At 42.2% G+C, this 27,516-nt stretch overlaps 1 protein-coding gene across 1 annotated transcript; it reads left to right on the top strand.

The window, feature by feature from the left end:
• Positions 1 to 479: 479 nt before the first annotated feature.
• Positions 480 to 24,697, top strand: acbd6 (acyl-CoA binding domain containing 6). The gene is made up of 8 exons (XM_088313200.1): positions 480 to 1,005; positions 1,798 to 1,862; positions 2,229 to 2,325; positions 4,778 to 4,854; positions 8,212 to 8,317; positions 9,766 to 9,855; positions 22,959 to 22,989; positions 24,149 to 24,697. The coding sequence occupies exons 1-8, from the start codon at positions 727 to 729 to the stop codon at positions 24,301 to 24,303; spliced, it is 900 nt and encodes a 299-aa protein (XP_088169326.1). The 5' UTR covers positions 480 to 726; the 3' UTR covers positions 24,304 to 24,697.
• The last annotated feature ends 2,819 nt before the right edge of the window (positions 24,698 to 27,516 follow it).

Genomic DNA, 27,516 nt, shown 5'->3' on the forward strand with positions numbered 1-27,516 from the left:
GATGTTGCTTCTGAGTGTCAGGCAACTAGGTTCAAAAGGTGTGGTCAAAAGACGACATTTACCTCCACTTAGGAATATCTAAGATGTGTAGTACCACGTGTTCCCAACACGGGGCGCACTCACTGTATGGTTGACGTAAGGATTTGTTTCCATCGGTAGTTTGGAATTTTTAATATGAAATTACGTTTTTGTTTTTTTAAAGGTCACTTAATACGAATGCGCACCAGCCACCTAGGAAATACTTCAACACACATAAAGGAAGCACTTACTCGAAAATTAATGTGGGCGCAGTCAAACTTTTAAATTGAACCACGACTCAAACTGCGCTTTGCGACACAACTGCCATGATATCATAATCATCTCTTAAGGGAAGGTGATTTTCTATTCTGAAAACGTGACTACGTATACAGAATTTCTCTTTTTATTGTTGAATAAATAACAATAAGTCACCTTATCGTGAAATAACAACAGAGCCAAAGTAGGCGGAACATTTCTTACTGTTGCATGTTCATGTCGGTGCAATTAGTTGATGTACCGATAACGGACCAAACGCGGAAATGAATCCGACTGTCAACGTTCTTAATTCTAACAAATTATAAAGGAAACGGCAGCTCACATATTTAATAAACATCGGTCGGACCGCTGCTTTGTGATATCATTGTACAATTTCCCCACGATTCTACGCCACATATCGTCGCTAACGGTCCGCTGACACCAAGCAAAACAATGGCGTCCAGGTCGCCGTCATCCTCTCCGGACACTGCGACGGGTTCAGGTACCGACCCGGCCCGGCCAGATACCGGAGAGCCCCTCGGTGGAGCGGGTTCGGACTCTGACTCAGACTTGGGTTTGAGTACATTTGACTACGGTGCAATGGAGGCGGGAGACCGCCTGGAGGGGGATGAACTGGTGCAAGAGTTCGAGTCTGCCGCCGACCGTGTTGGAGGTCTTGTCCAAACGGCCAGCAGAGACCAGCTACTGTTTCTCTATGCGCGGTACAAACAGGTCAGTGCTGGCTCCTGTGGCCCTTAAAGCCATCATTCATTATCATCATGTATGAACCAAAGCCTGACTTATTATTACTCATCATTAAAGGAGGACAAGAGGGGGCATTTTTTCATTAACAAGCTCAGTTTAAATATTTTTTGATCAGGGAACTCAAATTAGTTATCATTTTCTTTTTTATCTATTCATTTTGGAGAAATTAGGAAACAAGTGACGACTTCAAAAACTGCCTAATTTTAATGAGGAACGCCCCACCACACTCCCCATGGTCCGACACGAGTCACTTAAGGGACCGATTACAAACACTCTTTTGGAAATCATTGTACTTTAATTGCTTATAACGCCCAAAAACGGTGATCAATTGGCACCAAGATTCATGTGGTCAATAAATCCAAACTATTGTGTAGAACGCTTTTCTACTTCCGCAGGTAGAAGTGGAAAAGAGTAGTAATGTTGTGCATTTGCATTTTGGTGGCGAGCGGTCGCCGTTTTAGAGAACAGAACTGACAATTCGAGCAATATTACCATGCTTGCCTCCCCGCTGTGACGTAGACTCTGGAACTGGAAAAAAAATAACGTGCCGAGCTCCAAAAGCGGACGTGCCAATTTGTCGTAAATTTCATCACAAAAAAATACAAAACAACTTAAACCAATACAGAGTCTTTAATAAGGGGGGGGCATTTTAGTATTGATGTCATTTTTACATGCAACACTATTATATAAGTGCGAATGTTAACGTCAGTGAAGAGGGAAGCTTAAATGAGCAGGTCAACAATACAATTGTTGTTTTAGGTGAAGGTGGGAAAATGCAATACACAAAAGCCCGGTTTCTTCGACTTCGAAGGACAGAGAAAATGGTAAGTATGTAACATCCCCCTCTCTTGTCTTCTCAAGCACACACTTGGTTTTGGTTTTATTTGTTTGTCCCACATGACCGTGCCGCAATTCATTCCTCATGTGGAATTGTGTAAATATTATTTTTTTTGTTTAGGGAACGTGTCCCTCAAAAAGTCACTGCTTTGACCGAATCTTTTGCCATTGTGTGACAAATTTCTACTTGTTGTATCTGGGTGTGCAAAACTTCACAATAACATTTCAAAATACATTCCGAAGATAATATTAACACTTTATAAGCTATACATTTTACTTATGAATCATAATGATCAATGAAGACAATGTGTTTTTTTTTCTTCTTGTTTTTTTTTTTTTTTTTTCATTTTCAGGCAAGCCTGGAAGCAGCTTGGTGACATGGAGCCGGAGCAGGCAATGCAAGAATACGTTTCCTGTGTCAACGCGTTAGACCCTGAAGGCAACAGGAGGGTAATAATATGAACACACACTGGGTTTAGGGTTATTTAAATTTTATCTATCTAAACTGCAGATGGATATGATACAACCTGATAATATTCTTTTAACTTATTTCAAACAAACTAAATAAATAAAAAAAAAATGAAACAATATCCTAAACAATCATATTTGCCCTACCACATCAACATAAATTGCTTTCAAATCTTACCAACAGGGACACAAATTTGATAACAAAGCAAAACTTAAAATCAAATCTAGATGAGTAAAGTCTACCTGTCAAATTGAAAGGAGTGACACATCATTCGGTTTGGTTCCTACTCAGGGCTTGTGGAAATCTGATTCAGCAACTCTATGTACCCTGTGATTGACTGGTGAACAATCTGGTGTGTAGTCCATCTTTTGCCTGAAGTCAGCTGTCATAACCATAACCAGGATACGAAAAAAATAAAACAGTATCGTTTGAAGTTCAATACAGTAACGTATGACAGATTCCTTTTTTATAATGCAGTGCAGTGTTCTTACCAGTAGAGGTCAGTCTCACTGCATCTATTTTACAGGTTTGCTTCAGAAAAAAAATAGGCATCCTCCACTATGGTTTTATTTTAAAAGGTGAATCATGCAAGAAGTTGTAATAGACCGAGTCTGATGGTAGTGTGACACAACCGAGACGATTAATGCTACTGTGCCAGGAGAGTTTGTGTTGCCACGGTGACGCAGTCCCTTGGGGGCAGTTGCAGACTTCTTCAGTCACAACAATAACATTGCGCTGTGACCTTCTCATAGGACCCCCCCGCTCATGTCAAAATGTGTGAGGAGGAAAATGACAAGATACCAAAATCTTTCATCTCCGCCGTGCAGTAAATTTGCTGACAATGAAACTTTTTCTCCGAAATGACCCACAGACCATAGAAAAAATGAATACAAAGGAACACGAAAATGTTAAGGATGAAAATAACTGTATAGCAATAAAATTCCCGTAAATTGTCTATGCATTTCACAACATTTCTATAAAACATTTACTTTTGGAATCTGTTAGAGTGAGTAAAACACATTAAAACAAAACCCGATCATAGCCTTTGGTGTCTTCTTCAGAAACGTTCCTTTATCACGAAAATGTCCCCGAATAATTCAAGCTTTTTAGAAGTGGCCAAAAATTTGCACACACACCAGAATTATTATAAGTCACTCAAAATACGTTTCCTTGACTTAATACCATTTTGCATTCGTTGGATGCACGGGATTTTGGCTTAGCTCAAAAGTACTCCCTTTGTGACTGTGTGCACAACGTCTGTTCCTCGCCGCTTCTCCTTCTTTGTTCCCTATATTTACAATACCTGCCCTCTTCCCGTTAATGTTGCCCCGCCCTCCTCTTTCACCCTCCACTCATTGTTTGCTCTTCTTCCTTCCTCACTTATGTCACTTCGATGTCACACTCGCTCGTGCGCACGACCATGCTTGACACATTCTTTTCTCTTGGGAGGGTTGGGATGGGGAAAAAAATTGCTGACTGCGCCTCATTGCCACACAAAGCCGGCGAAGCAGTCGAGAGCGCTGGCCGCAAATGCCCAAATCTGAAAAGATGATTGTATTACAGCGGCCTGGCCGTTAGTTTGGAAGCCCTGTTAAATAAGTAGTGAATAGACGGAGAAACAGGACAGAGAATAATAGCCAGAAGTCGACCTTTGTTCCTGCTTCAATTGTTGAGGAGATACTGGGTTGATATTAGATTATACTGCAGGGAACCAGGGACGGCGCATCAGCGAATATTCTGCTTCACAAGTGGATTAGTTTGTCCCAAAAGTGCACGCACTGTTCTTTCACTTGTCATGTTTCTCCCCCTCTTTTTTTTTACAAAATCAAATTTGTGTGGGCTTTTTTTTTTTTTTTGAAAGTCAGATTTAGTCACTAAAGAATAGGCTGGAGATGGAAGAAAAAACACATTTCATGGGGAATTCCATTAAAGAGACAATGCAGTTGGGCGCAGACCTCCTCAAGGCCAAACTGTTGGATTGGAACCTTTTGTACACATCTCATGCACATGCCTGAATTTTATTAGGATGCGTGCAACATTTCCCAATACATTCAGGAATAGTGTGCATAAAACTTGCACACTTTATTCACATGCAAAACATAATAGCTTCTCGTTAGGTCTATAGGCCACGCCTCCACAAAATAGTTTGGGAAAGTGAGGCTTCTCTCACAAAATGCAAAACATCATGAAACAGAAACTTTAACCTAGTCTGAAGTTAGATTAGGGTTTTTAAATCCTCAGAAGTACAAAGTTCATAAGTGATGTTATTTGGTATTTTCTATACCTTTGCTAATACATCAATACTGCCAGAACTTTAGTTCCGGAAGCAGTACTAGAGCAAGGACTGTGGCACATTTCGACTTTTCCATTTTCAAGAAGTGCAACATTTTTTCATTTATGTTAACTAACGCGCTCATAATCTGTGTGTGTCAGGAAAGACGAGGGGCAGAGAGGAGAACGGGCTTTGGAGGCGCAGCGGTCAGCTCTTTGTACCAAGAGGAGACCATCAGGTAGTAGAATTAGAAATACACAAAAAGCCTTGCGAATATATGATGACGCTTTCCGTGTTCTTGGACAAAAGCCTGTTAAAAGTCTGGAGCATTGTGGCGTTGGCTGATCCCACCGTGCTCGCATCGCTTTTGGGCTGTTTGATTACATTCATCAGAGCGTAACATACACTCCTGATTTATGTTAATGGAATATTTTCTGCCATTTCCTCGTGCCTGGCAGACTTACTCAAGCTGAAAGACCTCATCTTCCTTCCAAATGAAAAAAAGAAGATCTTTTGGCAATTGAAATGAGATGTTCGAATCCTGCAGGTTTCTCGCTATATAATTAGTATGCGCAGTCTTTGGAGACGACGGCCAGTGTCTCCCATTTTTAATTGTGTTAGCATTGAAGGAAGAAGGGTGCGTGATGAATACGTGCTGGGCACAGCGGAGGCACACGTTTACATTCCCAGGACTGTTGCCCCTCTGGCAGGTAACGACCGTGCCCGCACGCACACGTGCCACCGCTGTTCGATCTCTGCGATTGCGTCGGAATCCATGCAGAGCTCGCTGGAACTGTCACATTGACTGCTCTGCTGAGTTCCAATTTCATCTTTGCTCACAAACACAAACATACCAAACACACTGCCTTCAATATTCAACAGCTACGCACCTGTCAGAGTTAATTGCATCGATCGTCCCTCACCTCACTCCCGAGACGTGCGCTTGTGTGTATTGATAAAAGCGCCATTGATTTGCAATATCGCGACGTTACTGAGCTGATCAGCGTGTGATTAAGGAGGCCACGTTTGTAATCCCCTCGACAAAACATGCTGATCAACACACAAGGCTTTGTTGCCTGGACCCTCTGACGGAAGCAGGCGCTGAGTTATTTCGCTTCTCATTGCTTCTTTATTGCGAGCGTGTGTGTAGGGGTGCGTGTGTGTGTGTGTGTGTGTGTGTGTGGGGCCAGTTTGGTCTGATGGATGAAGGACATATCTTCTCGACATCAGACTGGACGCGCGCGCACTACAGCACACAAGCACACATGAACAGCTTTTTTTTTTTTTTTTTTTTTTGATGACAGGCTAGCTGGTGACCTTCCCAGCATGCATTGTTGCAGTGTTGATGTCACTTTGCTTACAGGAGCCGCATTAATCATTTGTTTGTTTTGCGTGTGTGTAACATCAGCGTGTAGATTACAGGCACATAGCATCCAAATGTTTTGCTCTATCAAGCTTTATTTGATCTTTGGCACTAAAGTGCACAATATAAGCGTCTCCGTCTGATCATTGACAAAAGACTGATGAGCTGGCCTATTGATTAGTTGCCGCGGGAGACGGATGGCCGCCACACATCAGGAGCACTCGGGGTCACTGTGGCCATCGGGCAAAGGAAGGGAGTGGGCGTGTCCGAGCGGGAAAGTCATGAATATACATTGCGGCGGTAATCAGGAATATGCAAATGCATGAGCTCATACAAAACGTTGCGGTGATAAAAGTGTAATGAGTTATTCATGATTCATCACAGGCTGATGGGCAGAAAGACGAGGGCGGGGGAGGCGAGTAAAATGAGATGAGAAAACGTATTGAGAAAACAACTTATGTAAGAATAGCTTCACTCAAAACAACTTCATTGCGGGGAGTCGGTGTCAACCCAAATGACAGATTTTGTATTCAGCTATCGGCACATCATAAGGTTATCGGGATTTCAGATTTTATTTTTATTAGTTTTTAAGTGATCAGGAACTACAACAAGCTTAGTCGTGTTCATGTTGAGAATGACTGCATCGTTCTTTTCTTCCCTAATCTGTGTAAACAAGTTTTCAGGACATTTCAGCTCATTGCTCCGAGTGCATATTGATTAGCGTTGTGGTGCACTTGGTTACTGGTGGGTGGCCAAAAATAATAGCCAACAGCCCAACACTATTAGTTTACTATTGGAGTACTTGAGCGCTTACAAAGTGGGAATTAGCCGACAACTTATAGTGAACTCATTGACCCACAACATTAGGTACGTCTGCAATATGCAACTGATAGACAGTGGGGAAATTAAAAAATAAATATATTAAAAAGCAAAAAACATTATATTTACTCCAACATATTTTGTGCTTTTAGAGTCGTCGATTGTATTGGTCTACCAAATTAAGTATCTTTGGACATCTGTTGCACCGAGTTAAGCAAAACTTCTTTCAAGTGATTGAAAATTGTGAGTTGTGTCTTCTGCCCCCACCAAAAAGCAAAATGCTGCACGGTGTCTGCTGTGTGTGATGGGTCAAGGTGGGTTGAGCACAGGGCCGTTGTTGGTGTGTTGAGGAGACGGCGGGCGGGGGGCTGCCAAGCTTTTGGCCTTGGGGATGCCGCAGCGGCTGTGTGGGCTGTCTGTCACACAATAGAGCACTAAATTCAATTAATTTCAATGGCCAGCATGAGTAAGAGGGAGGGGAAGGCGTAAAGCTCTAAATGAGATTTTGCCCCCCCTCCACCACTACCATAACAGCAGCCACCTTCCAAACACACACACACACACACACAGCGGCACTCACGCTTGTCCCCAATGCCAGGAGGTGATTAGAGATGCGCAGAGATAATCAGAGGTGGGTTGGTGCCTCTGCGCATGTTTGTGTAGCCGTTGTACGTCAGCGTTCCCAAAGGATGCGGAATGTGCTTGTTGCCTGCGCACGAGGCAGACAGAGGTTGTGTTATCTGTCCGTGTGCGTTTGATGTGATCCTCAAAGCGGGGAACAACCGATGCGTTGATCAAAAACAGATATTGCCACTTGGCCACACAACACGGAAAGATGAATTGATTTATTGACAACACATCGATTGTTGACAATTGATTGATTTGTTGAAAATTGTCCAAATTCTTGAAATTTCAACCTCTCAATAAAACGTTCTCAGATATTTGTCGTCTTTCATGGAAGCAGCCTCATCTGTCTTAAAATAAAACATTTGCAAGCATTGGCTTTTATTTTGGAAATTAATGATCAACATTTTTTTGCCTTTTTTCAACATATGACAGACCAATTTATTAATTGAATCTTAATTCATGTTTGTGCATTTTCTGTACTCTGAATTTGAACTAATGTCCTGTTTTTCAATCGTGTATGGAAATTAAAACTTTTTCTATCAGATTCATCAACAAAATAAGAGAATTTTTCAGATCACCATTTTCAATGTCTGTGTCGTACTGCTTATTATCTAATTTACGACCAGCCCAGTAAAAAAAAAAAAGGATTTTGACGTATTTATCCGTCAATGGTATTGTAGGAGTTAAAATGCTGCTTGGATGTTGCTCAGACAACAGCCGCAAAACATTACGTCGTAGTCATTTGACTCACGGCCTCTCTGTTTTTCTATTATTTTTTTTTGTCAGAGAAGAGGATAAGAACATCTTCGATTACTGCAGAGAAAACAACATTGAGCAAATCAGCAAGGCCATCAGCTGCCAGAAAGTGGACATCAACTCTAAAGACGAAGAGGTAAGAAAAAGTTAAAAACGTCACCCCGCGTGATGCACAACATGACTTTCATGAGGCACATCTCATTGCTGGTCAGCACTGCATTTCACTTCTTGAGGATGAGTTTGAACACTCATCTAACCGCAGTACTGCCTGTGGAACAGCAGAGGGCAGTGGTGAAGTTTCACATAAGCTAACAGCTTGACTAGGGGCCAAGGGACCTGTTACCATTTACGTTGACCCCCCCCCCCCCCACTCTGTGTGTGAGTGTGTTGTGCGCGCGCGCATCTACTTGTGAGACACTACATGGAAGAAATAGTTCGAGGAGACATCCAACTTGTCAGTTTAATGATCTTGCAAATTAATCTTTAATTACTTTTTTAAAGGTTATTTGGTGATAATTACAAACAGCCATTTAATAGAGCGGACACCACAGCAGTAATACATTTTTCATTTTGTACATGAATATTCTAGGGAGAAAAAAATGCAAGGCACTTGTCAAAGTCATGCAATTTGCTGTATAAAATTTAATAACTTTCTAAATGATTCTGGATACACCTTTTGAAGAGGACCTTTTCAGGTAGTCCCATCGCTCAAACTGGAATTCATTAATCCTACTTTGAAGGCATATATATATATATATATATATATATATATATATATATATATATATATATATATATATATATATACTAGATTCAAAAAAGGGCTCCTTAAAAATAATTGCTGATTATTGCGTGTGCTTGCTCAAACATCAAGTCAGTCCTGTTCTCTCACGTTTAACTCTTCAAATTAAACCCCAATGTACAGACTTCAACTCATTTGCAAGTTCCCCTTTAAAGTTTATCTTGAGTTTGAGCACCCAATTCTTGGATGGTAAATTGACTTTTTGTTTTGAACCGAATGCCCTGATTGATTCATGGTTGTCCACCGCAGCCCCTCGAAAGCTCTCCACTTAATAGTTGCATTGGCCTATTACTTAATTCTGGCCCAGCAAGCATTATTCAGTTGCCAGCCACACACCTGAGGAGAGCAGGGAAGGAGAGGAATGAGGAGTGAGCGGGAAAACCGATTGGTATTCTCACTAGTATCCATTCCAACACGGTGATCAATATGATTTAAGCAGCAAAATTAGACTTGGAGAGTTTGTTTTACCTAATTGCCCCCACTGAAAAATGAACTTGATCTCGGACCAAAAGAGAGGCCAGAGTGTGTGTGTTTCAACATGATATAGAGTGGGGGCTGCGGATGCGCACGCACGCACGCAGCCAATTAACTAAAGCTCAGACTTGCCGCTTTTTGTTGTCCACTTTTAAAGAATACAAATGTCTTTCTTTTGTTCCTGTTTGCTGTGCATATACCACCCAAGTAAGCTCAACAAACACCTTTTAAGTCATCCTCAACCGATCCTTCCAGAATGTTCGCACACATCTTAAACGTGTTTCTGTTCTGACTGTGTACATCTGCAGGGTCGAGCGCTCCTGCATTGGGCTTGCGACAGAGGCCACAAGGAGCTGGTTTCATTTCTCCTGCAGCACAAAGCCGACATCAACAGCCAGGTAGGCACTCGTTTTTTTTTTTTCTTATGTTATGAAATTTGACGACGTTTACGGTAATGAGCAGCATCCCGACAAGCTTCATACAAAGTATGGTGATCAACGTGAGACACGTTTAAGTCTGGGATTTCATTTTAGGTTATCAATACGACAAAACTCTTTCTGGATATTTTGACTTTGGGGAAAAGTTTGATGAAAGAAATGGATAATTTATCCAAACCGCCTCAGTAAATAAAAGAAGAGCGTTTGTAGCAGACACGCAAGGCCATGCTGCTCCATCTGCTGCTTCTGGCGGGTACTGTCACACTTGGCCTCAATTCAAGTGCTTTGCGCTGGTGACAAGTGCAAGGCTTTTCATTAAGTGGCTCGTGTCGTCTTTGTGTGATCCCACTAACTCACAAACCAGTGGCATCAAAGCAATACCCTACCTCTCACTCTTGGGATTTTGCACTTGGCCGAGGTCAAAAGTGTCTCTGCGTCAGGTAGCACAGCCAGAAGGAATAGTTGAGTGATTCACTTCCACTTGCTCAAAGAAATTCGGAATGAATAAATCATGTCCGAAAGGCGTGTGAAGAAGTTCTGAAGGACGTTCGAAACCATCAATCATGAAAACCCCCTAACACTGCTATACTATATATAATATGCTGGGTTTCTTTGCAGAAATCTAGTTGCATATGCACACAAGCAAACCCTAAGTTGTATTCTGTCACGTTCTGACCCCTATTTGCTATCCTCTTCTCCCCGCCCCCTGTCCAAAGGTCACCTTTAATTCACGTTGAGCCACAGACAAATCCTCCAGAGCTTCATCCAAAAGAGCTGGACGGTCACTAGTGTCGCTTTTACTTTAGCCTCGCTCAGGTTTAGCAACATCCAGGAGAGCTTTAGCTCGGACTATAAGCTGGCTCAGCTGTACATTGGAGAAATTAGTCCCCTGTCTGCCCAGAAGGCATGACACAGCCACCAGGTTGCACACCGAGGCTTTAACCGTAAGGCTGAATCAATTGCAAGTAATCAGGCAAATTGTTTTACGTCGCACAAGCCACATAATCAGGACATTTCACAAATGACTTTGTGTGGTCATACGTGGCCTTTTTGTTTGCAGGGAGGAGGAGTGGGGGGATTTGCTGGGAATGGTTCATAAAGGACTTAACTGAGGGATAACTATAAAAGGAAAACATCAAATTAATGATTTGCAGCATTATAAAGATGAAACGCTACATAAAGTCTTTTGTCCTTTTTGGAATAAGCAGCATACATATTTGTTGTTTCTGTCACTGGACTCTAGATTGTGGATCACTCGGTCAAAGTGAGAAATGAATTTGAGCAGAATCATTTACAGCCTGCTCCGATTCCTTCTCGCAGTTGGCACGCAGCACTTGAGGCTTATCTTGAAGGTTTCCGATGAGTGGGAATTATTTGGAAATTAAAGGGGAAGTCTACCCCAAACAATTACAAATTTTTTTTGTGATTTTAAAATAAATAAAAAACATATTTTTGCACAGTTGCATCTACCAACCTAAATAAGAGACCGAATAATATGTTTGTGATGTAAATTGATTAAAAAAAAAAAGAGAGAGTCACGCAAGCACTTAATTCCGTTTTTTCACGATAACATAACACTTGTAAGAAGTGTAGTTTATTTGGCGCTTTGGAGACTGTGTTTGCTCAATTATATGGAAAAACTTCCTAATCTGTCATTCTCAGTTTTAGTTTTTTTGTTTTGACGAGGCTCAAAACGCAAACTGCTATGCGAGCCTCGTGTAGTTTAAAGGATTATCCAGCATCCCTTGCCAGCGATATGTTATTAGCAAGAATCCACGGTTGTAGTTTTGGCTCACTTCATTTTGAATTTTACCTTTTTTCTTCTTTTTTTTTTGTCAAAAGAAGAAATAATGATTGACTGATGCCTAAATTCTCACTAGTTGCAAAAAAAAAAAAGTAGCCACAAACCTCATTAAATCAAAATATTCTGGATTTGAACCCCAACAAAAAAACCTTATTTGGCATTGTAGAAGTGTAAAACTAAAGTATAATGCAGAAAATTAGCTGATCAGCGCGGCGGTCGAGCTCACAAGCATTTTGCAGCACGGCGTCTCCATTAGAGAAAGATTCCAGAAATTAGACAAGCAGTGTTATTGGAAACAGATTTACGAGGTGGCTGAGAGAAAAATACACGTGTCTAAATCATACCACTCCTTCACAATGCCAAATTATCTCATTATTTAAAGCTTGTGGAACGATGCCCTTCTTATTAGAACTTGCTTGAACCCCCTTTTTTGGCACTTTCCTTTTAATCAGACAAGAGGTAATGAGAATCTGTCCTCTTTGTGGCCAAAGTCTGTGACAGCAAAAAAACGAACAAAAAAAAAACATCCATTTCTAAACAAAATGGAGGAACGTTTGTTTGAAGCCACGGGTAATCTCACTTGACCTCCACCAACTGCCGAGCAACCAGTAAATAAAGATCAAACATGATTTATGCTTAATTTGTTGATTAAAAAAGGTGGGAGGGGGGCTTTAGAGTTAAACAAAAAGTATTATTTGCCTGGCTGAGGCGGGGAATCGTTTGAAATTAATCAACTGATTGTTTTAGCGAATTGTTCCCAAACCCCGGTAACCTGCATTAAGGGCTCGTTTGATAGTTAATCCTGGATCAAGCCTGGGGGGGCGGAGGGGTTGTGGGGGGTGAGGGTGGCGCTACAATAGATGGGGGTGTGCGTGTGCGCCTTTGAATACATAGATCACGATTGTGCCACCTGCCAACTGTAGATCAAAACCATCCTCACAATGTCGCCACTAGCCCAGTAAAAGTGGGACAGGCACGCAGTCGCTCGCACTTGATGTCATCATGGAAATGACAGCTTACGCAAACTGTGTTCTCTACTAGAATGCATTTAAGAGCCAGAATGCAGCAGAAGCTTAAATTCGTTTAAGACATTCCATCATATCACAACTGGAGTGAAAACGGATGAGATTGTCAATTTCATTCGGAATTAGCATTTCTCCCCTCGGATTTGCCAGATAATGTCATTTAATTTGCTGACGTATTATTATAATTTTTTTTTTTCATCTGTTATCGCATCATTAAATTGTTTCCCATAACTCAAATTGTAAATACTTTTGGACTGGGAATGCTCGTGCTCCTTGCACTGCCACTGTATACAAATTACAGCGTCTTAAAAAAAAAAAAACAATTGTATATGCAGTTTACAAAAAAACGCCCCCCCCTCAAAAAAAAAAAAATATATATTGTTTTCCTCGATGAGTGTTGTGTAAATGTTCCCTAACAATTGGTACGTAAAACTGTCTCTGCCCCAAAATTGAAGAAGTCTCCATTCTTCATCTCTTCACCAGATTTATTTTTCTACTTTTTATGAAAACCAACAGACAGCAAGAGATTGAAAGCCTGATCAGTTGATTTTTTTTTTTTCCCTCGAAGGCAACAGGCCCCCACACATTCGAGATAGTGCCTGTTTATGTTTTTAATGCTTTGGTGACTTTGGGAATCTCTCAGCGACATTTAACAGCCATTCATGTGTGCGCCTGTGTGGTCATTTTCGGTCCTGTCATCCCACAAGTACCCAACTTTTGTTTTCAGGTGCAAATCCCAGCCCCTCCCCCTAAAACATCCCAATCAGCCAGACAGTTGCCATGGCAATGTGCAGTTATTCATGGCAACTTGAGCCAGATGTTTTCGGAGGTGCTGCAGACGGTCACAAAGGTCCAGAGCGTATTTGCACAATGTGGTCCTTGTCGCGTGATTAGTGGGAGTAAGTGGCGAAGGTGTGGAGGGAAAGTTGGGATTAACCCGACAAAATGCAGGTTAACACCACGCAAACAACGCCAGGAAGGATGCATTGTTCACGGCACCGCGAGAGGAAGTGAGCGGAAGACGAGATGATGCCACGCAGAGCAGGTGTCACATGTTCACATGCGACTGTCTCACTCGCTCACGCCGCCGCCTCCGCATTGTTTGAAAATCAGATGATCCACAAGACGGAAAGGGCAACTCGCAGAACCGCTAATTTCAATTAGCAGCTCGGCCGCTGCAGGACTCAAGTGCTCGCAGTCTATCAGATAGAAATTCATAACTTGATTGAGGTCGCATTCCGCAGCTGACAGAACAAAAGACAAAACAAACGTAATAGATATCCGATTGCGAGGATGGGCCGCAATTGATGGCCAATGAACAACAAAAAGTCGACATGATGCTACTGTCGTGGCTTTTGGTACCGGATTGGATCGTCTTGGTTTATGGAGCCAATGGAGGAGATTAAGATTTATGACTATGACGTCAAACTGTGACATGATCTTTTCATTGCTCCAGTATGTTTACGTTTCTTTTTCCCAAATGAAGCCAAATAGAAACAGGCTACACAACATACAATATAGAAACCAACTGCCAGTGTCATATATGTTTGTTTTTTCCATCTTATACAACTTCAGAATTACACGGAGCCTCTAACATGACATGGAAGAAAAAAAACATTTTCAGTTTTAGTCTTGACTTTTTTGGAACAGATTAATCACGAAAAACGAGGTTGCACTACATTTGGAGGGGAGGGTGTTTTTTTTTTTCCCTTCTTTTTTTTCCCTCTCTGTTCAGCGTCTGTTGTAGCTCACACAATACCACACAAACAAACGCGCACACACACTCGGCTGATAGAAAGTCAATGTTGGAGGCATTGTTACAGGTTGCCTTCGCTCCGCTTTCCCAGCAATGTTGTCTGTAACTAATGGCGCAGTCATAACAAATAGCCCGTAAGATTCATCATAATTGTGTGTTGTGCATACGTGCGCAGGTGCGAATGTGCAACCTTTTTGTCTCCATAGCGCATAAGATTGCTACGTACAAAAAGGAATCCAAATGAGAAATGCACTCCGGAGAAAGCGACTAAATCTAAATTGACTGTGCAATGTACCGCAATCAGGCAATATCTTGGCGCACAACCGTTTGATTGTGGATGTGAAATGAGCACATTTCAGCTCCCTCGGTGACTTTCCTGATTAATGCTGGACTCGGCTGTATTTTGCTTCATACACTGTTCCACATATTTAAGAGCACTCCCTCCAACGACCTCTTTATAATAGACCCAATGACAGCATTACTGTGAAATATTACTCTCATCTTTACAAGTTTGTCTGGCTGCCGACTTTGCGCTCCTATAACTTTATGGCATTATTGCCTCGGGTGCATCCGATAACGTCTGCAAGGGGATTTTTTTTTTCTTTTGGTATTTTATGTTTACAGCCGTCTTTGGGGGGGACGATTATTAATACGTCAATATGAGCATATTTGACTTTTGAATGGGAAAGATGTCGGCGTGGGTGCCGTTCATGAATTTTTTTACATCCCCTTACTGTTGGCCTTCCCCAATAAAATTTTGGTCCTTCTCCGGATGTGAACTGGCATCTATCTCTTCTGCCACCAAACCTCATTTGCATCGTCAACTACCATCTGGTCCCACAGCCAAGTATTCTTCTGGCTTTTAACTTAAATCATTGGGATGTTTTGATTTACTCCACTAAGTTAACTAAAACTTGTCACCAGTTGTCCCCAAACGGCGCTCTGTAAGGCATAGCTTTTGCTTGCTTGCAAAATAATTGTCATGAATTCTTTCTTAAAAAAAAAAAAAAGGGGTTGGATGTGTACCTCCAAGTCGATTTAGGCATGTTAGCCAATTTCTGCTTTGGACCAATGAAAAGCTCTCTGTGTCGAGTTGTACAGCTAAGGCAAAGTGACCTTGGCAAAATATTTGCGGCTTGGGAGCACATAAGTTCAAAAGTCTCCGACGTGGATAAATCACGGCTCTTGCAACGTATAATTAGGCAACATGCTTTTATCAGTTTTTAGCACGATGGCCTTTGTGATCGCCTTCCCTGCTTTATTGTCAAATACGAAACAACGGGAATTGTTTTTTTTCACTCATTTTGTTTGTTGCACTCACAAAACAAATTTGTGAAAAATAGGCGTGAGCAAAGTCTCTAAGCCGTCAACAATGATTGTGCTTCAATAAACTAGTTCCTCTCTATTTGCAGCCATGTTGTTAGTGGCAGCCGTGAAATGTCAACTATGCGATGTTTTGTAAGTACTAAATTGAATTGAGCGCAATTTGGTTACGTTCCATTCTATTAAACAGATTGTAAATATTTCAGTAAAAAAATAAAATAAAATAAGAATTGTCGTTCCATTTGATTAATATTGGAAAATAAAAAAGCGTGGTTTCACAAATGCACGATTCTTCATTCATATTCACCATCGTATCACCAACCAGAAATTTCAGGCTGGTCCTGGAGCAAAATAGAAAATGGTTGCCTCTTTGACGATATTCCTTCATCAGCTACTTTCGCAAGCGCAGTTAGTTTTACGAAAAATTCAAATGGCATAATATCACACGCACTTTCCGTTTTTATGAACGCGTCTTCCAGGATTCATATTAAGTAGTCGCCACACGGTTTGACTTAATGAAATGAGCGCTGTTGCCGTGTCAAAGGAGCCGTTCCGACATTCACACACTTGCGAATGTATAATGCGAGCACTCAGAGGCGAGCTCGTGACTTGACAGTAATGCTGCCGTCTGGAGAGGCCTTGCGGCAGGTAACGGCCGTCTTTGCCTTCATCAGCTCTTGTTTCCTTCTTATTGGCCACTCACTGGGCCTCGCCTACATCCTACTATTTGATTTCCATCGTTCTTAACCATCCACATAAATTGTCAGGAGCATTAAAGCTGTCCTCGACCGCTTCAGACGGAGAAGGGGGGGGGGAGTAAGAGCTGGAAACTCAGTGGGTGGAGGAAAAGTGGGGGCGGAGGGGTGAGGAGAGAGAATAAACAAAGTAAGTGTTTTGCCTTCCATCAGTCTCCCGCAGTACTCAGCTTTATGAGCCCCCCACCCCCGCTGCCTCCGCCGCAGCCCTCGCTCGCCTGGCCATTGATTTTCATATTACACTCTTTTTTGCATTTATTTATTTCATATATTTCTTTTTAAACATCATCGATGAGCTGCAGGAGCCCCTCGCCATGTTAATTCTGGGCTTCAACCCTATCCTCCTCCCCGACGGTCTTAATGGAGGCTAAGGCGTCCCATGGGAACAAGCATGCTGGGGAGGGGGCTACGCTGCGCTGGGATGGGTAGAAGATGATGGATTTGCAAACAAGCAAAGCACATTTTTGTTCTCTTAACTGTGAAAAGCAACCAACTTGGACACATTTTAAGGACGCTTTTGCTATACTTGTTGAATTGACTGTCGAATAAAAATAGCCGTTGTTGCGCCACAATTTAAAAAAAAAAAAAAAGAAGAGAATCCGTACAATCTTTAGAATCTTTCCTGGTGCTATGATGTCAGCCGTAATTGCGAGGGTGGGTGAGGGGGAGCACCCGGGCACCTGAAGGACACTCCCAGGCACAGTGAAGGGCGGCGAGTTAGGCGTCAGGCTAATTTGACCACGGGTGGCAGTCCTCACACGCTGAGTGGCAAGGTTACCTCTTGCGGCTCAGAAAGGAGGCTCAGATTCAATTAAGGATGCCCCCCCCTCTCGAGCAGATCCTTTTAACACCGGGGCCTTCCCAGTACGCACACACGTAGAATGCACACTACACACACGCGCGCATCTGATTTGTCATTTGGAATTCCAAGACAGGCACAAGAAAAACAACTCACCTGTTTGCTCATTGAAATGAACAAATGTATTTCATTGGCCTGCATGAAGAAATTGAATTACAATCTCAGCAGAGATGTGGGCTTAGTGCCTTGCTCAATGGTAGTTTAGTAATTCTCTGGAAATAAAGAGTCTCTTGGCGGCAACGTATTACCTCGCTTGCCAATTGAAACAGAAACTTGGAAGTCATCGAAAGCAGGTCTGACTGCAACAAATCGAGTAAAAGCAAACATCTCTAACCGCCACACTCCAACCAAGTGATACAACGGCAGTAAAGAATCTGTGTGGCAATCTTTTTACGTTTACTCCCTACATTTGAAAACAGGCAGGTGTACTTTCACATCCTTACTTTGTCAAAATGTTATAAAACAGAAACATATATATATATATATATATATATATATATATATTTTTTTTTTTTTTTTTTATTTTATTTTATTTTTTTTTTAAATTTTTTTTTTTTTAACTGCCTTTGCAAAGCTACGGAATATTTTTTGAAAGCAAAAAAAAAAAAAAAAAAGTCAGGCTAATGCTAGCTACCTCTTGCTATGATAAACATGGCATTACATGATTTGTTTCCCACTTCTCAAAAGCAAACACTAAGTAAGTTAATAAAAAAAACTATTTTAAATTGATAACGGGAAAAAAAATGTATTATTTTTATTTTTTTTTAACTGAAGTATCGCATAGGTAACGTGCTCCTAAAAGGAGCTTAACAACATTTCCTCGGCCTAATTGTCTCCTTCTTATCTCATTGTGTAGTGACAAGCGAGCTTCACGTGTTCTTTATGTTGCAGCTCTACGTTTACATTGCGAAAGGCTGATTGATGTATGTTAAGCAGGTCAGTCAAGAAAACGTGATGACCAAAAATAGATGTTTAAAAAGATTCTGACCACTCACTCATTCATCATGGAAAAGTGAAAGTGATCTGTCATTGCTTATTACGCGTACTTACCTGGAGGTCTCACGGCTCTTTGCAATCCATCCCACTCACAAAAACTCACTTGGTATGTCGTACGCTTTGCAGTCATTCATCATAAAATCTTTAAAAAGGGTATGAAGCTTGAGCTTTTTGGGGCCACAGTTGCTGTTCTGGTTGTAGATGGGCCCCGCCCGGTCAAGTGACCGGCGTCTTCATCTCTTCCATCTTGCTGCATTTTGATTAATGGCACCTGCTCTTCATAATGCGATCTGCCGGAATCTGCATGCCAATGATTCCAGTCGATCGATTTCGCCAACACACGCTCGCACTCCCTCCCGGCCGCTGTCATTATGAAAGTCAGAAGCTGCTGCATGCATTGATCATAAATTATAATTGCTTGTCCATTTTTTCCCCACTTGTTTAATGTTTCTGTCAGGGACAGAGGGGTGACGGGAAATGAGAGTGTGTAAAGTCTGAACAAGGAAAAAGAACGGAACAAACTCACCGGCCTCAGAAGATGTTCATTCATTTTGTAGAAAAAAAGAGTCACGTTATTTTGTGTCATGTCTTTGATCTGTTTGTCGTTCTTGTTTTTTCTACAAATTTTTACAACTGACTGAACATCCTCTGTGAGTGGTGAGTCCATATTTTTTTCCCGAGGGTTGTACTTACAAAAGTAGACGATTGTGGCTACAGCATCTTCCCAAACTCTTTTTCAAAGGTCTTCGAGCCATGAAGCAGGCAATAAATAATACAATGAGCTAACTACGCTGTATAAATTGGCGGAAATTAAGGAGCATGCACCCCGAGTCTTGCTGACCAGTTCATAAGCAGAAACAGACGATGAAGGACAGTCATACCAATAGTGTTGATCTATGAACGAACGAAATTGACAGCAATGATATCCAATAGCCATGTGTATATAATAAAATCAGTTGGCATCTCGCAACAAAGCAAGTTGTCTTCTGATTATCTTGGCTTGGGCCATTGAAGCTAATCACACTAATGTCTCAAATTGTAAGCAGTGATTGATTGATGAAAGGCACTATCACAACATTATGCACCTTTGCAAAATCTATTGAGTGTCATTGGAAGAGACGTAGCAAAAACTTCTGCAACAGTCCAAAAGCGAGCGGCAAAATCTTAGAAACCACTCTCAATGGTTACCATGCTTAATTAATGTGTATTGAATGTGATTTGATCAAGCAAGCATTATTTTCTTCATTTTTGACAATGAGATTTCTCTATCTGTATGTAGTCACCGTTGTTTGATGGTTAGCAGGGAGTCTTGTCCGGCTTTAACATCAACCTAAACACATCTCATCCAAAGTTCAGACACACAATCAGAATGAAATGCCGCTGGAGTGTATCGTAGACTCCAGGGACGTCTGCGCTCTATTTCTATCCCCAAACCGAGTTATGTTTTATGCCCTTGAAGCCGCCACTTAATGCTGCTGTAAACAGTTTAGGCTCAACATTTGGACTATTCTTGTCTGAGCGGCAAGCGATTTGCGGAATCTGATCCGTGCGTAAAACCAGTTCAGTCACTTTCCATGAATGACATTTGTGACAGTCCCTCTGCGTGTTTGTGCTGTGGATAAGTTTGAGTACAGCTGAGGCTTTTATTACTTCCTGCTTGACGGATTCATCCGACATTGCTCCACTCTCATTAGACGGCGGTGTCCACAAAAAATGTAAATGCTGTTATCATTTCCTAGCACAGATTCATTCGTCAGGCTTAAAGATCAAAAGTGCATGACACGTCTTTCTGTTTTCTTTTATGATCATTCTCTTTCCTCACCTGGCTCGTGTGGTCGAAATGATAGATGGGTGTGACTTGCATCCGGAAATACTGCAATTGTACTAATAGGTCAATCCCTATTCATGCTGCACCATTAAGGTGATCCACAGCTCCGTGCTGGAGCACCTGCTATTGTGCAAGCGGCTGCTTTATTGAACACTCTGCTGACGTTTCTGCACCGCAAGGGGAAACTTTGGATGACATGCGAAAGCAGAGGTTTGGTCCAACATGCCTCTGTAATGGGATGGGAACAGGGGTGCACCCAAGCGGGGGAGGGGGGTTGATGCAACTCAGCGGCTGGTGTCTCTTCCAAGCTACTTCCAAAGCAAATGGAAGACAATCCAATTTCCTGTGATTCCATCAAGCCTGGGTACTGGATCCAGGGGCATTAGGGAACGCTGAGAGGACATGCCGCTGACCCCTCACATGCACACACACGCACACTCACACACTTGACACAGTGCATTAAAAACACTGCCTACGTTCACTACAACGTACATCTGCATTTGCCTTAACCTTAGAAATACCGAATTTTATTGTGCATAGTTATTCAGTTAGTTGAGGCTACGAGTCCCGTATAATAGGACTTAGATTTTTTTTTTTTTGTAGGAGGATGAGGATGTTACAAAAGTGCATACTTGCATCCATAGCCACATATACAGTGGAGCCCCCCTTATTTGCAAGGCTGAGGGACAAAAGCCAAGTAAAGCAAAAATCGGTATATAATTGACCCAAATTGCGAATACATTAAAAAAATTCTTAACAAAAAAAAAATATATATATATATTCTTGAAGAAACGTCCTTAAACTGAAAATAAATGACCTCCTACCCCCCAAAATAAATATTCACATACAGGTAGTATAGTTGAGTATATGCCCCTACAAATGTCAATGTAAAAATTACCTCTCACTTTATTGAAAAAAAACTGAAGTGTCATAATCCTTTTAGGCTTTTATTGTTAGCTAATGAATGCGTATTCAAGTGGACACAAATTTAGATTGTTCCTGTATATATAATGTACTGAAGTTCCCAAATTAAGTACAATTCTCACCAGACACCCAATCAAGTTCCTCCCATGTCCATCTCAACCCCATCCAAGTTTAGCGCAGTGTTAGCCAGTTCTAACACCATCCATCAGACTGCCAGTTTTGTTGTCATGGGCTAACTACGACCCGGTTTCCACTCACTGCTGGAGATTTGCATCTGTCTTTGAGATCCACCCGGAGGGAATAGAAAGCTCTAATCCAATCAGAAGGTCCCCAAAGTGCTGCCCCCGAGGCAGAGACAGAAAGAGAGAAAGTGAGGGAAGGAAAGAGAGAGAGGACAACAATAGGATCACCATGCGCTGAGGTTGGCAAGAAGAGAGGGAAGGAGGGGGAAATAAAAAAAATGAAATGGAGGGAATGAAAGCAGAGGGATTATGATGGAGGAGGTGAGTGAATGGGAAAGAGGGAGAAGGTGGATGTGGTCATGACAGCGGAGAGTGGCGAGGAGGAGGGGTGAAAGAGGAGATGTGATGTAAGAAGAGGGAGTAAGAAAAGTTACTTCTTAAATGCACACTTTGATCATCATCGTTTTCATCTTTTGGAAAGATTTTCACTGCAGAACAGCAAATGTCACCAAAGCTCGGCGGCTTTCAATCCGCCTCCAATCACGTGAACCCCTTGGACTTTTGTTCTGAGGGCGCCAGCAGCACTTTGGCCATTCATCATCATTACGAGGTGCAAAGGCAGGCTGGAGCAGTGATTAAGAACTGAATCTTCTGTTGATGATGCCTGTCATAGATTGGGTCGTCTTATACCTACACACACACACACACACACACTTCTCGCCCTGTCCTCAAGTCACATTTCTAATGAGAAATATGTCTCTACCATTGACCCCTTAACCTCAACTATCATTTGTACCCTTCACACACGCACACCGACTACCACTGACTCTTCACACTCATCTCTCCGTTGTCCGTGGACTGAGTGGTCACATAGTATTTAAATAAGATGAAGCAACAGTTTCTAAACATGACATTTCTACACTGCACTAACAGTTGATCACTTCAAACGCTGTCTTAACAAACAAAGATAATCCAATTTTTTTTATTCAGCTTTAGATCGATCACGATGACAAAACCGTTCAATTGCCCGTGCTTAGCATGGCACTGCCCAAAGCCAAAGAGGACATCCTCAAACAGAAGAAATAACCTGTTGAGGGTTGGACATGTTGTCTTATTTCTGGTCTAAAGTGCAAGACCAACATGATGTGAAGTTGGGTGACAAAACTAGCAACATTCTGCTCCGTACAAAACCGCCAATGAAATAAGAATTTGGAACACTGAAAAAGATTCTCCCATTTATTAAAAAAAAAATTGAAAATTGAAAATTCCCCCGGTCAATCAAAGAAACTTGTCACGCTCCCTCCCTCGTTGCAATGCATTCATCAAACATATTTTTGAATGTGTCAAATCACACAAAGCAGTCCGACAGATCACGATCACGTTTGAGTCACGCGTTTCCCAAATCAATACCTCATCTCCTCATAATCCCCCCACGGGCCAATGAAAACGAATCGTGCTAAACCCGCCAACAAGTCGCCACTAATTGCTATGCTAACAGGTGCATTTTTTCAGCATTTGCTGGCTGCAAATTTCCTTTCTGTTCTCATAACTCTGTGCTGATTTATTCTTCGCTCGTCACAAGTCTGTTGAACATTGTCTTTGCCTTTCACAGGATAATGAAGGACAGACGGCGCTACATTATGGTAAGAAGGCAGCTGTTGATGTCTGTTCACTTTTTAATGCACCTCCACTTTGATGGAAATGTGTCGCCGTCAACTTCCTGTGCTCCTTTTCCATGCTAATGAGGCTTGCCTGTTCCTCGTGTGCATGTCCTTTGGCATGTTTGTATCTATGCTTCCGTCGAGATTCCAGTCTGGTTGCGGTCCATCTATGTGCGTAAATGGGTGTGTGTGTGTGTGTGTGTAGGTTTGCTTAATAATCGCCAGGCCTCCCCGAGGAAATCAGCAGCGGTCCTCAGACTCCCCCTGACCCTCTCATGCCCCAACACACATGTCCCCTGAGGGGCGTTTCCCTTGTCCTTCTGAGTGTGTGTGCGTGTGTGTGGCTGCTCCGTCTGTTCTCCTCACCTCTCTGCAGTAGTTTGGTGACGGCCATATTGCGTCACCCGCTGGCACATGCATCCACAAACCGAAGGAGGTGGCATGTAAAAAAGATGACTAATAAACATAAGCGATGAACTGCGAGAGACAAATAGCAGAGAATGAAAATTCATTTCCACCTCTCTTTGCACAGGGCCATGGCGGCTAGCAAGTGATTAATTGAGGGTTTACTGCTCACCATAAATTGTTCTCCTCCTCTACGGCTCCCCTGAGGGCCGGCTACTTTTTCTTTTTTCCTATTTTTTTTTTTTTTTTTTACAGCTCAAGGCCTAGGCAAGACGTCAACCACGTGCCACACACGCCGCGGCGGCTAAATAAAACACTCATCAAGTGCAGGACTCACTCGGGAAAAAATAAGCCGCACACTAATCTCAGCTCGCGTTTCCGATGTATCATCACATCTCGCGTACACTCTTTGAGGTTAAGAGGCTCGGCTGTCAATCACCGATGCTGCTGACATCAGCAATCATGGCCGAGTACGTAGTCCGGTGTTTAAAGGCAGCAATTGATAGACAGTGACAGAGAAGAGCACTCACATAGAGAGTGCAAAAGGGGGGATCCTGCAGCGTACCTGCGCAGCGACAGGTGCATCGACGAACGCAGAGATGCAACTCTGTTAAGAAGGTTTCTTCTTGAGATGTTCAGAAAAAAAACCATCCAACTCATCTTAAACGGGAGACTGCACACAGCAGCAGTTTGACTTTATCTGGCGACGCTTCTAATTGTTGTCTTCTCCATGTAGCATCCGCATGCGAGTTTGGCGACATCGTGGAGCTCCTACTGAGCACCGGCGCTGACCCGTCCATCAAAGACATGGAGGGTTCTCTCCCCGAGGAAGTCACCGAGTCCGGCGCCATCTCTTCACTCTTGCGCCAGTACACCTCTCCCAAAGGCTAGAGCAGCCATGCCGTGTCGGCCCTCAACTCCACAACGCCGTTCAGCAGCCCAGACTTCCCAGCATCCCTCACTTCCCCGGTGAGAGACTGACTGTGCAACCGCAGCCCAGCAGATTTTGTTTTTTGAGGTTATTTGGTTTTGCCGTGTTCCTTTTTCATTTGAAACAATTTAGACCTCCTTCACCCACTAACGTTGGCTGACATGGTGCCGGAGCCAAGAAATTCATTTATCAACAGCATTAAATCATTTGATGAGGCAAAAGACTTTCTAATTTATCTTCAACGACCACTATAGACGTTTCTGACCACTGCTGCAGGTTAATGTTTCAATTCTGTTTCATTCCAAAGAATGCTTTATTGTCTGTCATTTATCAATATTAAATTCTTAAAAATTGTTTTCCTCTCATTTTTATAAACCGCAATCAAAGTCAGCCCAGATTTTTTTTTTTTCTGCTCAAGACCAAAATTAGTTTTTTTTGCAATGACTAACTCCTGGAGAAATACATATAACCATAATAACAGAGGGATGTATGTTTTTACGACCAAAAGAATTCTAAACTAAACATGCGCGATAATTCTGTTGCACAATAAGTGTACACACCTGCTTATAATGCTTATCACATTTAAACTCATCTTAAATGGGACTCAACACACGCCTGCCATCATTTAAATTGCCTCTGATAAACCGCAAAGAACGTTCGGATGTTCTAGTAGGCTTTCTCTGACTTTTTTTTTGCTTAGCTGTTTTCTGCAAGCACTGATCGGTGTTTTAAAAATTTTGATTTTGAGTAAGGCGGAAGTTCACTTGAATAAAAAGAGCGCCGAAGCATGAGGCTACCACCAAGTGTCTTTTGGTGATGAGCAGTATTTTATTTGCTCCAAAAGTCTTTGTGAATTGCAGCCCGAATGTTAAATCTTGGATTCTTAAGACGATAACACAGTTGACCACTCGCTTGGTAAATGTGTGTTTTGCAAAATCAGAAGCTTCCGTCTTGCCACCCCACTCCTCACCCGGACATATGAAGAAGATTGTTGTCACACAGCCAACACTTTCCCGAAAGTCCTGCAGCTCCTAAAAAGGAGACTGACTGGTTTCCTTCTACCTCTGATGCTCTCTTTGGACTACAGCTTGTACAATAAGAAGACAAGAAAAGAAAACCGCTCAACTTTATTTGGTGTTCATCAGAGGTACTTCAAATGTGCTACAACTTCATGAGTTTGAATGTGGTAATTCTCTCTGTTCTAAGAGGATGTGCACACTTTTGAAACCACATTTTCTCAGTTGTTTATTTTTTACTTTCCCTCTTGGACTACGTAGAGGTTGTAAGTGTAAAAATATTTATGTTGGTCTCCTCCTCCAAAACAAAGAAATGTCATTTAAGTAAGGGTGTGTAGACTTTCTCTATCCACTGTAACTCTGCTGTGTTAACGACACAAATTAAACTGTATGTCACATAGGAGCCATGCAGATGTTCTGCAGAAATAACCAGCACATGGTGCCCGTCCAAATCTGCTTTGCTTTTCAAGCTGCTCTGATCAGTGCAACACACGCACACGCAAACACACACATTGACAGATGAGAATAGGCTAAATCTGGATTGCGGTTCTTAACTACAGCTTCCCGATGAAGACTCAAATACACAATATGTACAGTGGCGAGGGGGCACAGTTTAATCCTCGTCTCTCTCGCGCGCTGTCGAGCGTCTCACCCTTGCCCCTCGTCTCTGGTGTTTAACTCAACTGCCAATCTGGCCTGATTGGAGGTGTTAGATAACAGTCGTCCGCTTGGACTCCGTCACCAGCTTGCATTTGCTCTCAAGTTTACATTCGATATTTGTTCAAATGCGAGAGAAATGACATATCTTTATCTTGCACGCACGCCGTGACCTCAGAAGCTCCTCTTCCAGAAGTAGCCAGCCTCACTCACGTCTGGAGAGTCTCGCCGTGCTCTATAAATACTCCTAATGTCCCTTTTATGAAATCTGGAGGAAGAAACGATGAAAGCAGCCTCACGTGAGTTGAAAGCTTTTCAGTATTCCGAGGCATGATGAGCTGCACTCACGCCCGCAGAGAGTCTCAGTGACCATGTCATTCATATGGATTGCGTCCGCATGCCGCCATTAGGCAGCGTGTGTATCGCTAAAGCCTGTTTGGGGGCTCCCTGTGCCTTCCTAAAGCTTGTAATACCGGCTTGAATTAAGAGAGGATGACGGCAGCCACGCGGCCCCCCCTCAGCCCGTCTGCAAGACTCTGACACTAAGCCCATTATGTTTCCATTATGGGCCTACAATTTTCCTCTCAGCTTCTTTTTTTTTTTTTTTCCCTCCCTCTCCACACTTAACCACTGTACCTGTATTTTGTTTAAACACAAACTTTTTCTCTTGATATCCGCCTTGTAGCAACACTCACTGATGATTTGAATGCAGAATGACATTTGGAAAACAGACAAATAATCAATGGGAGTCATTTGAATGAAACATTTTATGTCATTGTCTCGACACAAAATTAGTTTGAATTTTATACATCAGTTGGAGTTTAGAGTTAGGGATTAGGGGTAAGGTTTGTTGTTAGAGTTCGTTGTAGGGTTAGGGCTTAGAATTAGTTTTAGGGTTTAGGTTTGGGGTGAGGTTAGGGGTAGGGTTACTCAGGTCGTCAACAAACATTTTGACAGTTGGAATGTTGTTAGTGGAGGCTTTAATGGCGGCATTGCTTTGATTTCTATTATTTCTTTGTCTGGAAGAATTCCACTTTTAATTCAGAACATGCAAGCTTTGAAAGTCTTTGAACAGCAAGCATTCCATTCTATATTTGTCATGTTTTCCCGGCCCGTGTGGCCCCGCCTCCTCTGGTGACTTGACACGCCGCTGATATTATTTTATTGAGTGGGAAAAGGCCAGTTTGGCATTAAAACGGCACGCAGCTCCCAACCTTGAGGCTGTCATTGAAAGGCCTCCAGTTGACTGCAGCTCCTCTCTTTAACACTCACTCCATCACGGTGAACAACATTGTTCACCAGATGGGGAAAAAAAGTCTGGTCTTTGTGCTTGCGACACTGATTTTCAGGGCACAACAAATCATGTCTGTTTTGCATGTTAATTTATTCATCTGTTTAAAAAAAAAAAGACTTTCCTTCGGAAAGTTCGTAATAAAAGCTCGGTGCGATCGATGATAATGGCGTTTGTGCTTGTGTTTGTCATCTTCTCAAAAGCAACGT

This window comes from Idiotropiscis lumnitzeri, chromosome 13, assembly GCF_059441095.1.
Source record: "Idiotropiscis lumnitzeri isolate Australia: NSW breed Sydney's pygmy pipehorse chromosome 13, RoL_Ilum_1.0, whole genome shotgun sequence".
Lineage (NCBI taxonomy): Eukaryota > Metazoa > Chordata > Actinopteri > Syngnathiformes > Syngnathidae > Idiotropiscis > Idiotropiscis lumnitzeri.